General features: G+C 44.4%; 1 protein-coding gene across 1 annotated transcript in view; it reads right to left on the bottom strand.

Moving 5' to 3' along the window:
- Positions 1 to 3,516, bottom strand: part of ASAH2 (N-acylsphingosine amidohydrolase (non-lysosomal ceramidase) 2) — an 18,643-nt gene extending 15,127 nt beyond the window's left edge. Inside the window, exons 1-4 of the mRNA XM_009071398.1 lie at positions 3,396 to 3,516; positions 1,636 to 1,721; positions 1,088 to 1,237; positions 328 to 504 (exon numbers count right to left, since the gene is read on the bottom strand). Of these exons, the coding sequence (XP_009069646.1) occupies positions 328 to 504; positions 1,088 to 1,237; positions 1,636 to 1,721; positions 3,396 to 3,516 (534 nt within the window). The remainder of the gene's footprint in view (positions 1 to 327; positions 505 to 1,087; positions 1,238 to 1,635; positions 1,722 to 3,395) is intronic.
- Between the last annotated feature and the right edge of the window lie 12,206 nt (positions 3,517 to 15,722).

Here is a 15,722-nt window from a genome sequence, read left to right as displayed (position 1 = left end):
TTTCCCTCCCTGTCTGTCTCCAACCCTTTCGTGGGAGTTTGGGTGGAGCTTGTTTGGGTTTTTTCTTAAGTAGTCTAAAATTCTATAAAATTATGATAATATTTTGAAACTACACACAACTGTCTCTAAAGAAAGAGTTCAAGGCTTCTGCTTTTTGATCTGGTTTCACTGGTAAGTGTAAACCACCTCCAAGCATGTTTTAAGACTGTGATATTCAGAGATGCTACCACAAACATCTGAGCAAGAGCTCCATCAGTCACAAACATGTCTTCCCATATCTTTTTTGCATTTGTGGTCCCTCATGTCAACAGTCTGGCTGACACTGACCTTTACAATGCCATTCACGATGGCATTGAGTGTGGGTCTGATAAGCCCTTTGCTGGTGATCCAGAAGAGGGTGTACTGGAAGTACCCACCAGGCCCTGAGTGTGTGTGGGTGCCACTGAGGATGACGTTGTCCTGTCGGTACAGGTCACCATACTTGCTTTTCAGTTTCTTGAGTACCTAAGAGAAAGGAAGTGGTCCTAAAAACCCCTTTTTCATGCCCAAAGGCTACAGTGTTTTATATCGGCCCTTGCAAAAAAACAACCATACATCCTCCTCCTCACTCTTCCTTTTCTACCTAAAGCTCCCAATCTGGTGGCACCAGAGGTACGTTATAGCTATTGACTTGACAAGAGCCTTAAAATAATAATACCTGGTAAGTAATGAGCTCTATGACCAATTTGAAGTGAATCCCAGATTGCCCAGGGAGTCCCCAGTTTTCCAGTACCTCCCTCCCTCCTCTGTGGTGCTGGACACCCAGCATTACACAGGAACCATGATATCGGACTCATAATTCCAATGTACACCTGATAATTTTTCTGCTAAGAAAAGCATGGGCAAAGTCCAGACTCATTTGTTGAGGAATCAAAAGCTCTTACTCATCAGAGGTGCAGCATCTCTCCCAAGAAGGTGCAGCAAGGAAATCCCAAAGCAAACACCCAACATGCTACCATGCTTGATGTTATTTAGCTATGGCTACAACCGTAATGCTAACACCAGTGACAACCCAGTCCATGCCAGTCACTCATTTCCAGCCACGTACCTCCAGCCTCACTTTCTGAGACATCATTCCTATGTCAGCACTGACAAACACAATCCTCCTGGAGTCATCAAGGTCTGCCACGATGAAGGCTCGGCTGTAGAGGTGTGTGAGAATCCCACCACTCACCTGCTCTGGGTTGGCATATCCCATCTGGAAGGGAAGAGCTGTGTCAAGTCCATGCAGCCAAAATATTGAGTGATGTATTCATCTGCATCATTTTTTCTGAGTTGCCAGAGGGTCAGAGGACTCATTCAATATATAAACACTCACAGTTGCAGCTCTATCTTGCCTTGTGATTACAAGAATCATGGAATGGTTTGAGTTGGAAGGGATCTTAAAGACCATCTCATTCTAATTCCCCTGCCATGGGCAGGGGAACTTTCCACTAGACCAGGTTGCTCCAAGCCTCAAAGAAATTTCACCTAATATTTGAAGGTGACACACATTTGGCAGGACAGAGGCTCTAAACCAGAAACCCTGCAAAAAATACTCATAGATGATGAAAAATCAGAACTTCACCAACTCCATATTCAGTTCTTCCAACTTACCAGAGGAACTTCTGCCACAGGTCCCGTGCAGTCAGCTCGACCTACACCTAGTAAGTAGTTTGCTGTTTCAGACTCTTTGGGAGGCTCTACAAGAACAACAAATTGTAGATTAGTGGACACATGGGAGAGCAGAATTGGGGACAAAAGAGGCAACCCAGCTTTTTTGAGAGACTGCACACCTGAAACCTGCTCAATGTCCCCAGAGGACTCAGCAGGCCTGTGGGCAAGGGGATGTAGCTGATTCCTCTGTTTGGGTTTCGAAGGGACTGTCAACATGGTCCAAGTGTGCTGAGGCAGTTAAGGCATTTGAGGTGGTAAAGGGTGGACCAGACATGAAGAACTACTGCGTGAGCTCATCAGATGGAGTCGCTGGACTATACAAAATGTGTGGTGATGCACAGCAAGAGAGAACAAGCCCAGTGTTGCCAGTTAAATTCTCCAAGCCCTCCACTACCACATAGGAACCAGATCCAAGGTTGAAAGTGTTGTTTCACACAAAAAAGTCAGCTCAGCTGTGGTAAGAAAAAGGGGGTGGCATGTCAGGAGCTACTGGGAAAGGACTAGGGAAGAAAGAAGGGTACATCCATATGTTTCCCTTGTGCCTCCAACATATTCTGTGTTCAGCACTAGTGCACTGGTCCTCCCCAAAAAAATCACAGCAGAGCCAGCTGAAGCTCAAAGAAGGGAAAAGCAGCTCTGGGCAATGATCTCCTTGCAAACAGTGAGGAAAAGTACTCCCAGAGAAGATCATGTCTCACCCCAGCCACCAGGAAGATGCAGAAATCCTTACAGAATGGACAAAGTGCATGGGCAAACTCATGGAAGAAAATCCACTGAGGACTATCAAATAATAATAAATAAAAAAGATTATCTGCACCTCAAGAAATCCAAGACCCACAAGTCACTGGAGGCTGAGGCAACACCTGTGGGAAAATGTGAAACATTTCTGTGTGCTCAACCTGTTTCCAGAGCTTTCTCCAGGCAGCTGCTGCTGCTCAAGGCAGGACATTGAGATAAGGAGACACTTGGTCTTCCCAGTCTGACCTTTCCTAGGCTGTCAGTTAAAACAGAGGCAAAGTGAAACACTCACACTGGTCACAGACTGGCCATTTCTGTCATGTAATATGGCACTGATGAACCTGGCCATCCATGAAAATTACCCTTCCTCCACCTCCTACTCCAAGAGCTACAACACAAAGGAGAATCACTTGCATAAAACTCTCACATGTTATAACCTAAAAACATGAAGAAGGTGTAGATTACATCCAATTTGAGATCAAAATCAAGAAATTATAAGGCACCATTGACGACATGTTGGGTGATGCCATGTCCAGGGGCACAGTTACCTTGGGGCAGCTCCCCACACTCCTCTGCCCTGTGCCTAGTGATGGGGTTGGAGGTGTAAATGAGCTGAGATGGGATTGCAACAGATGTGCAGCCCCTTAGGGTGGTGCTGGGAGTGAGGGGCTCTTGGGACCCTTTGCACAAGCAGAGAGTGGGAAGGGAGGATGTATGGATCCTGCAGCCAACCTCACCACTGTTCCTGAGGCTGTGCATCCATGCTGAGAGAGATACTTTTACTGGGTTTGACCATATGTTCCTGCTGCAGAGTCAGTGCCATGCTGGGGTTGGGTGAGAGAACATGCAGAGATGATGGTGAAGGTTAAGCAGTGGCCCCTGTCACCCTCTACCAGTACATGACTGTACTGGACAAACACCTGAGCAGTGTGTGATGGTGGGAATGAAATAGATTAACTTGCCATCTTTTGTGAGAAAGTGGAGGACGAGGAGCACCACGGTCAGTGTTATCATCAACACCAGGCAAACAATGAGGACCACCTCCAGGCGGGAGAAGGAGCACTTGGACTTCTTTCCACGCATGGTGGGAGCACTGTGAAAGCAGAAAGGAGACTGTGAGGAAGGCAGACAGGACAGTCCTAATGTCAGGCACATTCCACCCAGGGCAGCACATTACACCCTCAAGGAGCTGCTGAAGGTCTGTATCCCCTGTCCCAGGGTCACTGCAGGCAGCAGCAGAGATAAGGATGGGAAGTGGAGATCTATGTTTCAATCTGCTTAAGACAGCAAAAATATACCTCCTGCAAGCAACAATCACTCCCTGTCACAAGGTCTGACAGGACAGGGTGAGCACCCAAATCACTGATCCCACACTTCCCAGAACACTTTGCTCACTCTCCTGAAGGAATCTTTTAAATAAACTCCACAATATTGCACCAGATCCTACATTCACTGAGCAGCTGAAAGAGCTGCTGCAGCCTGAAGCCTTGCAGCTTTTCTTCTGCTCTTGTGCTCAGAGTACATCAGAAAACAATATTAATTATTATGTCAACATTATTATATTAGGATAGAAGTTTCCACTGTTAGGGTGATCAGGCACTGGAATAGGTTGCCCAGGGAGTTGAAAGAGTCACCATCCCTGGAAGTGTTTAAGAGGTGTCTGCATCTGGCGCTGGAGGATATGGTTTAGGGGTTACAGCAGTGACAGGTTAATGGTTAGACTTGATTATCTTAGAGGTATCCTCCAACCTTGATGATTCTGATTATGTCACCATAATAAAGGTCAGGTTAGGAAACTCAGCATGAGAAAAGCACAGCCCATTGCAGGTCCATGCGCAGCTCTCTCCTGGCCAGAAGAAATGCTGGCTGGGACAGCTCTCCAAGACAAGAGCCTATCTACAGAAACTTTCTTCAATGTGTGCAGAGCTCTTTGGATTTGCTTTTTGGATATTGCTCTTCCTCCTTGGACAGAAGTTAATTTGGAATTAAAGATTAACAAGACAAATTATTCAAAATACAGCTATGGGAAAATATGCTGTTTCCCTCTCTGATTTTTCCTGCTCTGGCAGCTGAGGTTCATGTCAAGGAGTTCAGTCTTGCCTGTTAGGAAGTGACATTTGGAGCCTCTTGCCCTTTCTCTAAACATCTGCACAAGGTAGAAATAAACTTTTAAAACAGCTTTGGATGTTTCCATGTCTCCTTAGATGAATTAGTACATGAAAGTGACTGCAGATATTTCTCTGCCAACCACGAGTGTGCCCCAAAGTACTGGTTCCTTGTTTAGAGTGGAGGAGGGGCTCTGTCCTTGGGGATGCCCCTGTCTCACCTGGACACAGCCCCAGGCAGCAGGAACTGCAGCATTGTCACTACTGGGCCTGACTGGAGGGGAGAGGGGAAACAGACACTCTGGAGAAAAAATGGCTCCAGGGCAAACTGAGGGCCCCTTCCAGTAGCTAAAGGGGCTCCAAGAGAGCTGGAGAGGGACTTTGGACAAGGTCCTGGAGGGACAGGAGAAAGGAGAATGGCTTCACATTGCCAGAGGGCAGGGTTAAATGGGATATTGTGAAGAAATTCTACCCTGTGAGAGTGGTGAGGCACTGGCACTGCTTGTGCAGAGAAGCTATGGCTGCCCCATCCCTGGGAGTGTTCAAGGTCAGACTGGATGGGTCTTGGAGCAACCTGGTCCAGTGGAAGGTGTCCCTGCCTGCAGCAGAGGGGTGAAATGAGATGACCTTTAAGGTCACTTCCAACCCAAACCATTCTAGGTCTCTGATGATTCTATGATCAAAAAGGGAAGAGTGAGGCAGAGCCTCTAATTTTCCTGGTGGTAATATTTGCCTTACAGTAGGTCTGTCATGGGGCTTGGTAAAGCTTATGCCTTCAGGAATACTTCACAGGTAATATGCCCTAGAAGCAATGAACCTGCAGAACATAACTGCTGAAAAGAGCATTTATTGTCTTGGAAAGATTGAAACAAGAAAAAACATCAGCAGAGACTGAAGTGGTCACCTAGACTTGCTCTTTCTTGTCAGTTTCTTTTGCCATGGTAAACTACAGCATTCACAGTCAGAGCTAAATTTTACCTAGAAAATGCTCTAGTGGTAACAAATAATATTCCAGGTTTCCTTTCTCACCCTTTTTTCCCCCCAAGTGTGGCATTGGCAGCAGCCACAGGACACCGAGACTCATCCCGATAATCAACAGCACAGCATCAGCCTTGAACACATCAGCACAATACACAGCTACAGCTTTCATTATCCAACTGATTAAACTGCCCAAACAATACTAAAGGAAACAAACACCAATCCTATGAAATCCCAGTGGAATCTCATGCAAGGTTACCTGAGTTCCCTCGCCTGTCCCAGCAGCTAGAGGAATGTGTTCCAGTGGCTGAAGGAACGTTTCCCAGCTCAAGACCTGCTTGGAAAAGTTCAGCTTGGAAATTATTGCTGTACAATCCTATGAGTCAATCACTGTTCAAGATAAGAATAAGCCAATCAATAATTTTTTATCCACAAGGAGGTGATAGGAGTTTTTTCCCAGTGTGTTTATGTTGAGTTAGGGACAGCACTTCCCTCTCTTATATAACCATTCCAGGAATGCACTGATCAGCTCTGGTGCATGAGGAATTTGGGAACAGGACTTTTTTTTCCTCCTCTTTGCTTCATCACTGCTTGACCAGCCTGTGGAATGACAGCTGCTTCCCATCTGGCTGTGACTCCTAATCCTCATGGAAGAGGTCCTCAGGGTTTCCAAACTCTACCAGAAGAAGAACTTAGAAACAGGATTGTATTATAAGTGTAGAATACTTTTTATCAATTTATTTATTTATTTATTACAAACTTTATTTGTTAGAACCCAATTTTTTCTATCAATTTTCCTTTCAAGTCCCAGACTTGATCCCAAACTTGATCCCAGACTGGATTAATTCAGCAGCTGCAAAAGCTTTGTCTGAAGGGTTAGACAGGTTGCTCCTCCCAAACATGACAGGACCCATCACATCCCTCAGATGATGGTGCTGCCCTTGCTGGCAGGAGGGGATGAAAGATCCAACTAGCAATATCCCTTTCCCCTCCTCAGCATCCCTATCTTTCAGTGGGAATTTAAGGCTGGGACCAGCTCTAACATTTTTCTCTCCCATCTCAAGAGTTTCAGCTTTCCTCTTTCATAACCTTTTCTTCCATGCACCCTAACCCAAGGGTTAACATTCCAGCCAGCTCCACGCATGCGCAGTCTGTGTCATCATGTTTGGCATTGCCCTTTGGCTCTGTGATTTTTGGACCAGCTGGTGGGGAGAAGCAGGATTTGCTGATACCTTATCTCCTCACTACAAGCCCCAAGGAACCTGCCCATCCCTGTTGCCAGTGGGGAAACCACCTATTTTGCCATGTGGGTTACCAGATTCCCACCATGGAGCTGCTGGGAATATTTGGTGTCCCAAATTGTGCACTGGCCTTGGAGGGAACTGAAGAATCTCAACAATCACTCTGCTGTCATGGGAAAGGTTCTGGGACAGGGATGAGCCAGGGATAGATTGTGCATTGACAGGAATCACAGAATCAGAGAACATCCTGAGCTGGAAGGGACCCACAAGGATCATCAAGCCCAGCTCCTGGCTATGCACAGCACACCCCAACAATCCCATCATGTGCCTGAGGGGATTGTCCAAATGGTCCTTGTGCTCTCTCAGGATTGGAGCGATGCCCACTGTCCTGGGGAGCTGCTCCAGTGCCCAAACACCCTCCGAGGCAAGAACTTTTTTCTAATATCCAACCTAAACCTGCCCTAACACAACTTCAGGCCATAGCAATAGGTCTTCCTGCAGGTAATATATTTGCTAGGTCACGATGAAGACTTAAGAAACTTGAGTGTTAAGGAATTGGTGCAGCAACAGTGATCTGCCAGTCTCACCCCATGAAATGCAAAGAACCAAAGAAAAGACCACACCATAGCTTTATAGCTCCAGAAAGGACAACCCAGTTGTGGCTGGGCATGAAGGAGGGCAAGGAAGTTTGATGACAGCTCAGAACATGCTTTTTGGAATATCTTAAACTGTTTTCTTTGTAAAAAGACTGTTATGTGAGGTTATGAGGACTCACAGCTCCCCATCTCCCCCAGGTGATGTGATGGTGTCCACACACCCTGGCTTAGGGCTGTAGAAGCAACAAGCTTTTTGGTGCAGAAAAGCAATTGAAAGACCTCAGCTGAAGTGCTTAGGGCTTGGGAAACACCTCTGAACTCCTTTCTGCCTGTGGAAATGTAAACTGGTCCCTCCAGAGAAGGTGGATTACCAGGATGGTGACCAGATTGAGCACACAGAGATCATCATCAGAAATGCAACAAGTACCACAGAGCACCTCAGAGCAACTGTCAATCTAGCGAGAAACAACAACAAATTGGCTCAAAAGAGAAGTCCTGGAAATGTTTCCAGCACTTCTCAGAAGAAATCTTCTGCCACACAGCACCTCTCTATGACCTTTCCAAGCACATCCAGGGGTCTCAAACAGCACAGGTGTTTCATTCTCAACATGGCAAGCATCTAAATCTACTCAGGATTAATGAATCTACTGAAGGCAAAGCTGAGAGAAGGAAAACCAGTAAACACAGATTGCCAAATGTGTATTTCCTTATACAGTGAACATTGTGTTTCCAGATCATTGAGGGGATTCAAGTAACTTCTATATATAATCCTTTAGGGAAAAAAAGAACAACACAAAAACCTAAATTAAGAAAATTTGCTTGAAGATGTAAACCCATTACACAATTGCTTCCTTTTCTGCTCTTCCTTTTTCAGTTTCTCACCCCTCCAAAGCAAGATCAGATCATTTCAAAGAAGTGTTCCTTTCTTTCCTCCAGCATCCATAAGTCACTTTCAAACCAGCATTTCCTGTTCTCTTGGAGAGCTCACTTTCTGCAAGACATCAAAGCTGGGACCGGGTAAAACTAAACACTTCCCTGATAGATGCACAGGACATCACAATCTTCTCTGCAAACCTGTAACCAAAACCCTTCTGACAGGTAATGAAGAGACTGACATTTCCTTTTTTTTAAACCAGAAAGCCTGGCAGATATCCTGTAAGGATAAGCAGTTCTCCAGGGAAGTCTATCATGTTGCAGGCCTCATCCCGTGGAGGACAGAAACTGTGATTCAAGCCTGTTTGCTAAACCATGGCCAAGTTCTGAGCAGAGAAATCTCATCATGGGCATGTTGCTTGTACAGACCCAAGGCATTCTTCAAAGCCTTAGGATCCCAGGTGTGAGGAGTGGAAAGCAATTATGAGGCCTCTTACATAATGTTTATTTAATAAAGAATGGCCAAAGTCCTTTTTCCAAAGACACAGAATCCTGATGGCAGGAGATAACATTACTGCACAGAGCTGTCAGCAAAAACCTGCTCAGGCTTTTGCAAGAACATACCAGGGATGACCCAGGAAGCACCATGTGGACTTTCTTCACTACCTTTCCTGATCAGAATGAGCACACACCTGCTCCAAGCAGCAGCAGGGAGCTCTGCTAGATGAAGGACTGAAATCATGGACAGGATGGCCATGGACAGGCTGACACACAACCTGACCCAGAAGCACTAAACAGGAACACAAGGTCTCTCCCAAGCTCAACACCTGGGACATGCAGCAATTTCCTTCTGGAGCATATTCTGCCTCCAGTGGCCAATGCAATTCAGGTGTTTCACCAAGATGTAAGCTATGCTCAAAGTTCCTCAAGTATTTTCTTAGAAGGCCTGAGCATAGTGACCAGGTTGCCAGTCCAGGTGAATGTTGGTGCAGCTGCTTTCAACGGCTTTGTGAAACCTCTAGCTCTTCTGGCAAAGTCCAACCTGCCACCACCAGGTTGGGAGAGCTCATCCCCTTCACCTTCAGAACCTTCATCAGTGCATGTGCCTCTTGCCTGCTCACAGGAGCTTGTCTGAGCTTGGACTGGAGGAACACATGGCTAAAGCCAGCTCTAAACACATCTCTTAAGCTCAGGACTCCTTCCTGTGGGTACCAGTGAAACCTAACCTTAACTGGAGAAGCAAGAGGAGGACAAAACTGACGCCTAAGAAACAGAAAAGCAGACAAGGAGACATGAAGCACTGCACAACAACAACCTGCTGCAGTCCCAGCACTAAACTACACAATGTCCTTCAAGGGTCTCACAGACCTGTCCCTGAACATGTGCTAAATAGCTGGGGGGATGTGTGTGAGGATGTTTTCCAGAAGAGACACCAAAGCTCTGTGGTACATGGCAGCTGACCAGGAAGCAGCATCCCAAGCTGTGGAAATGCTGCAGGTCCACAGCAGAATTGAAAGCTGCTCCCAGTAATGCTCTTATACTTATTTCTGGTGGTAAATGGTGATTTTCCTGCTGGAAAATATGGATGGGAGCATGCATGGGAAGTTTAGGAAGGACAGGTTGAATGGCAAAGGGAAGAAAGTTTGGAAACTTAGAGTTTCTGAATGCAGAAGTCTTGCATAGATTACTGAGTGACAGCTGAACCTAAGAATATAAGATACCTAATATAATGATACCTAAGAAATAGAACATAAGATACCAGATAGAATAGAATAGAATAGAATAGAATAGAATAGAATAGAATAAATACCTAAGAAATATTATCAAATTGTTGTCCCAGGATGTCTTGCCTTGCCAACATGACTCACCTTGACTTCAAATCCCTTGCCTTGCCCTACCTAGCACTAACTGGCCTAGCTTTGCCAACTCTTCTTTGCCTTCCCTGCCCTGCCTTGCCTTTCTTTGTCTGATATTCCCTAGCCTGCTGTGATTTCAGCCACACAAGCTTTAATTCACCACCAGCTCTGCTGTTTCAGCTCCAGCTCTATTGTACTCCACTGCTGCCAGGTGAGATTGCTCCTAGATCAGCACAGGATCTTTGTTTTGGCTCCAGGTCTGTGAGGTTTCAGCTCCAGCTCTAGAAGCCATATTCCAGCCCCAGCCTGAATATCTTTATTGCAGGTCCAGCCCCACAGCCCTTCCCCATGGCACTTATCCAGCTCCAGCCCCAGCATTCCCATTGCTCCACATCACTTTGGGTCTGGCTCCAGCCCCAGATGCTTGATGTCCCCTCCAGCCCCACAGTCAGTGTTTCCTCTCCAGCCCCACAACCTTTGTAATAAACACTGTATAAGTAATAGTAAAAAAATTTAAAAAGCAAGCATAGCAAATATACAACCATAATTGGATAATATCATCATTAAATTAGACAATATTTTTAGAATGATAGAATAAAATAAGAAATTAAATCGTATTTATAGTAATTAAAATAATCAGGAATAAAGCAACTTTATTAGCATTAATTGTATTACTTTAAGCCCCAGACTCCGCGGGGAGGAGCCGCTTTGCCCCGGGGCAGCAGCCTTTGCCCTCCCTCCCCCTGTCAGCTCAGAGCTAGGGTCTGGGACTGGGACCAGGTCCCACCACGTTAAAAACTTTCAGCAGCTTCTCCTACAGAAGAGCTTCTAGAAGTAACAGCCAAGGCTGCAGTTAATCTTTCTTTTGCAGCCTATAAACTGCACCACCAATGATTAGAGGATTGGCTTAGGTCCCAGCTGTGCCAGCATCCCTCCCGCCGAGCCAGGATCCCAAGCAGAACCCCTACGCTTACTGCTCCCACACTGACGGTGCCAGGACGAAAAGCTCTTGTTGGCTTTTACCTTCCCAGTGTCGCCGTTGACAGGGTCACCAGATGGCGGTGTGTACTTGGAAAAGAAGCAAAGTTATCATTACTATCTCTAAACAACACAAAGTGCAGATCCAAAGTTGAAAACGTCTTGTAACTACTCTCAAACAAAACGTGTTGGTGCCAGGACAGAAGCAGATTCTGGATTGCCCCTTCTCCTCGCTGCCCATCACCTACACACAACGCACTGAGATTATGCATGTTCTTTCTTGGATATATATATATATGAGCACATGTTTACACTCTCACAGGTCACAGTTCCAAACCTTGTAACGTCCAGCAGTTGCTCCAATAAAAAGGTGACTGGGAGCAAGTGGGACCACATGGAGGGCTGCTGGGAGCCACTAAGAACGACTGGGACCACTCTGGGGGTAACCGGGACTATACTGGTAACAACCAGGGGCAACCGGGGGTGACTGAGTCTATGCTGGGAGCAAGTGGGAGTGAGTGGGACCATGCGGGGGGGAGGCTGGGATCATATTGAAATCATACTGGGAATGACTAGGAACATGCTGGAGGGTAGTGAGATATACTGAGAGCAACTGAGGCCACGCTAGAGGTGACTGGGCTCGTACTGGGACCGTGCTGTGTTAAGCATCTTGCCTAGCTGCATTCCTGTTCTCCCCCGCTACAGGGCAGCCTTTCCCTTCTCAGTAAACTGAGAGGGGATGTCAGGACCTGCCTGCGCTCCCCGTTTGGGATGCAGTGAAGGCAGATGTACAGCGTCACTTGTGCTTTGTTGCTACAGTTACATCTCCTGCCAAAGTTATTCTCTTCTTCAGCTACTAGTAACATTTGCAGGATACTTGATGGAAGTGACTGGAAGGAAGAAAACAGGAAGAAACAGTGGGTAGTGAGGAATACAGAAGAGAGGAAGAAATAATTTGAAACATGGAGAAGAACCTTGAAGTCAGGTTAAAAAAAAAAAAAGGAAATATAACATTTGGAACACTGCCAGGGTTGGGGCAGTCACAGCCTCCCTGGGAAACCTGTGCCAGTGTCTCATCACCCTCAAGGAAAAAAGCTTCTTCCTAATAGCTAATCTAAATTTTCCCTATTTCAATTTATCCCCATTATTCCTTGTTGTCTCACTACAGTTCCTAACAAAGAGTCCCTTTCCAGATTCCTTGTAGGCCCCTTCAGATCCTGTAAGGTTGCTATGAGGTCCCCACACAACCTTCTCTTCTCTAGGCTGAAGAGACACAACATAGCCTGTCCTTAGGTGTAAATTAAGGGAAAAAAGACTCGGTAAAATATTTTCACTGCTGGGACCAATGCATTCCAAACCAACATTGTACGGCATAGACCAGGATGGGCACAGAGGGTGAGAGATGACCAAGGGCTGCTGGCTGTGATAGCTCATTCTCCTGCTGACTGACTCACCACGTTCAAATGCTAACTTTATAATCAGGGGGAAGAGTGATTCTTTCTTTAATAGCTGAAAGTGAAAAGTTCCTTTCAAGAATGATCAATGTTTTGGTCAGAGTATAGTGAAATTTCTTTAGCTTGTGTTTGTGGAAACCATGAATGTAATGGAAAATTTCTGACTTAATGCTTTCTTAGTTTTATGTGTTGTTAAATGTAACTTTAGAAATAATCAGCATGAAAAACTGTGAAAATCTTTCAGCAAAGACTGACAGAGAAAAAGGCCTTGATCTAAAATGGGAAGTTAGCCTCTCTGTTAGGTTTTGAAAAGATTTCAAGGTGTCTGACTGTGATGTTTTGCGATCTTAATCAGATTGTTAGTCTCAATGATCTGAACCCAGTGAGATTGGTGTGAATTTGCACATTATTCCCTGTAGGTGCATCTCACGTCTCTAGATAATTTCTATTTTTAACACAACCCAGATCCTACAGCATATTTACGTACTTAACTATTAATGCCTATCTACTTTGGAAAATAAAACCATTTCTGAAGCCTTTTTTTTCATGCTGCTTTCTTTCAAATAATAGTTTTCAAATCCTGATTACTAGTCTGGACAGAATTAAACCAACTACAGACTTCTGAGCAGTTTTGTTTGAGCAATATCCATAGAGATCTCTCTCAGTGACAGTATGGCAGCAATGAGTGCTGAAGAAGGATTTACATGCCTGAAATTTAGTTTTCCAACTATAACAGTTTGTCTAATAAAAAATATTCTTTCAAATAATAGTTTTCAAATCCTGATTACTAGTCTGGACAGAATTAAACCAACTACAGACTTCTGAGCAGTTTTGTTTGAGCAATATCCATAGAGATCTCTCTCAGTGACAGTATGGCAGCAATGAGTGCTGAAGAAGGATTTACATGCCTGAAATTTAGTTTTCCAACTATAACAGTTTGTCTAATAAAAAATAAATAAATGAATAATCTGCTGCTGTTTCTTCTGTAACAACAGCAGCACACATTTGAAATGTGGTCCTGATTCATACTGAATTTCACTTCTTTTATTTTAATAAGCTTAAATTTGGGTAAGGAACCATGAAAAACATAACACATATAAGTGTTTTCTTTCTTAAGCATCTCTCTGCAGAATATATATCTTTTTTAAGCATTTCACTGATTCTGCTTAGCTGCTGGTGGAGTCTTGTGATAAGGAGCCATGGGAGCTCTTGGCATTTTGAGTGCTGTGTTATTTAGATCAATTCCAAACATGATGAGACATTTTATTTTAATCTGTGCATTGTCACTGTGTTTATTCCAGGCCCTCCTGGTATTTCTGCGCATATGGTCTATAAATTCCTGATGGAAAAATAGCTCTTATTTTGTCAAAGAGGAAAGATCATAGTAACTGATGATAAAGAGACTGGTTAGAGACCATTTGTAATGTTTTTTAGTCCTAAGCACTGATTAGTCAGAAATGGAATGGCTGAATAAACATGCCAGAGCAAATATGCATAAATTGTATAGCAGATGCCAAAAGCCCTTGCTTCCCTGGTCAGACCTTCACGGGAAATCTACATTTCCTCAGATGAACACACATTCTCCTGTGTGGCAGAAACTGCTTTTTTTCACTCTTTGAGTTGCATCACCACCCAGCTACTCCCAAGGACCACACATTCACTCTCATGTCGTTTCACAGGACCCTCCACTGTTACAGGAAAGGGTCATGTGCTGGTGCAATATTACAGTCCTCTCATTTGGTCTTGTGTACCCCCACTTCAGGAAGGCCAAGTGGGGACAGTTTTCTGCAGTACCTGTGGGGAATCCAAGGTACTTGGCAGCCCTCAGCTATTCTCTCTTCAGTTCCTTCATAGCTTCAATAGGAAGGGGATCTCTCAGAGCACAATCCTGTCCCTCTGCAGGGCTCTGAGATGGCTTACTAGGAGGCAGCTGAGCTTTGAGCTGGAAGACATGGAGCAGCAATTAATTCTCAAAGTCTGAGCTGTTATCCCAAAATATATCTACTATCACCTGCCTAGTAGGCATCCAAGCAGGACTAGGTAGTTCTGCAGAACCTCCTCACCCTGAGACCCGTGTTGTGTGTATATATTTCTGCAAAGCACCATTATTGTGATCCTGTCCTACCTGTCCAAGCCAGACATCTATGAAGCTAGTTCTTGGCTTCTTTGAATACAGCTGCTGCTCGCAAGAAATATAGGGGTCAGTGTCAAGTGACAAATCTCAACTCATTTTAATTCCCATGCAAGTTAAAATGTTTCCTTCTAAATCACCTCCCACAGAATGGCCTGGGCTGGTATTTGGCATTATGATCCTTAATCTCCACTGGAAGCTGATGGTCCTTATTTTCTTGGGGAAGGTGCTGACTCCCCAGTGAGCATAACTGTGCATTGTAAAAAAATCTGCATAAAGTATTGCCATTATCTAAGGTAAGTGGATCTTCAGACTCCTGCTAGTAGCAATCATGTTGGTATGTCTGAGCTCTTTGTCTCTACCTCCTTGTAGCAGCAGAGTTAAAGCTCCTATCTGCTCCTGCTTTACTCTGACAAATTTCATTAACATGAGCAGGTTTTCATCCCATTGGCAATATCACTTGATTTTAAACATGCCATTTCTGAATCACAGTTTAGCTGGAGGTTTTCAAACAAGCATCTAATGAATAATAGATAGAAACAGAAAGAAGGCAGCTTAAGAATTTTAGATAAAATTAAACTAGCAGCTGTTGAATATTGTAGCAGTCATTACATTCAGAAGTCATCTGCCATCTATCCAGCATACTTAGACATTTTATGTGCAATGGAAATGAGATTTGGTTTAACCTTGTCACAACATGATCGTTTTTTGTCCCTGAGAACTCAGCATTTGACACTATCTTTCTGCAGTGCCATTTGCCTCAATACAATGCAATTAATAAACCAGCAGTGTATAAAGATGTAATTTGCAGCTCAGCTGGTAAAAATGTCTTTTAATCTGTAAAGACAGATGGATCAGTGGATGCTAAAACTCAATGTTTAATATATTTTAGAGCTCCATCATATGTCATGTATTCTTTCTGTAGTATCCAACAGCTTGCCAAGTGTCTTTATTTGTTGGCATAAAGCTGTAAAAGTTAATGCCATAGAGACAGTCTTTTATACTATTTTAACAAATATTTTGTCTAGAGATATATAAGTATATATGTCCTATATAAGAATGTAAGTAGCATATAAG

This window comes from Acanthisitta chloris, unplaced genomic scaffold (genome assembly GCF_000695815.1).
Source record: "Acanthisitta chloris isolate BGI_N310 unplaced genomic scaffold, ASM69581v1 scaffold15163, whole genome shotgun sequence".
Taxonomy (NCBI): Eukaryota; Metazoa; Chordata; class Aves; order Passeriformes; family Acanthisittidae; genus Acanthisitta; species Acanthisitta chloris.
This window is presented reverse-complemented; position numbering and strand designations above follow the sequence as displayed.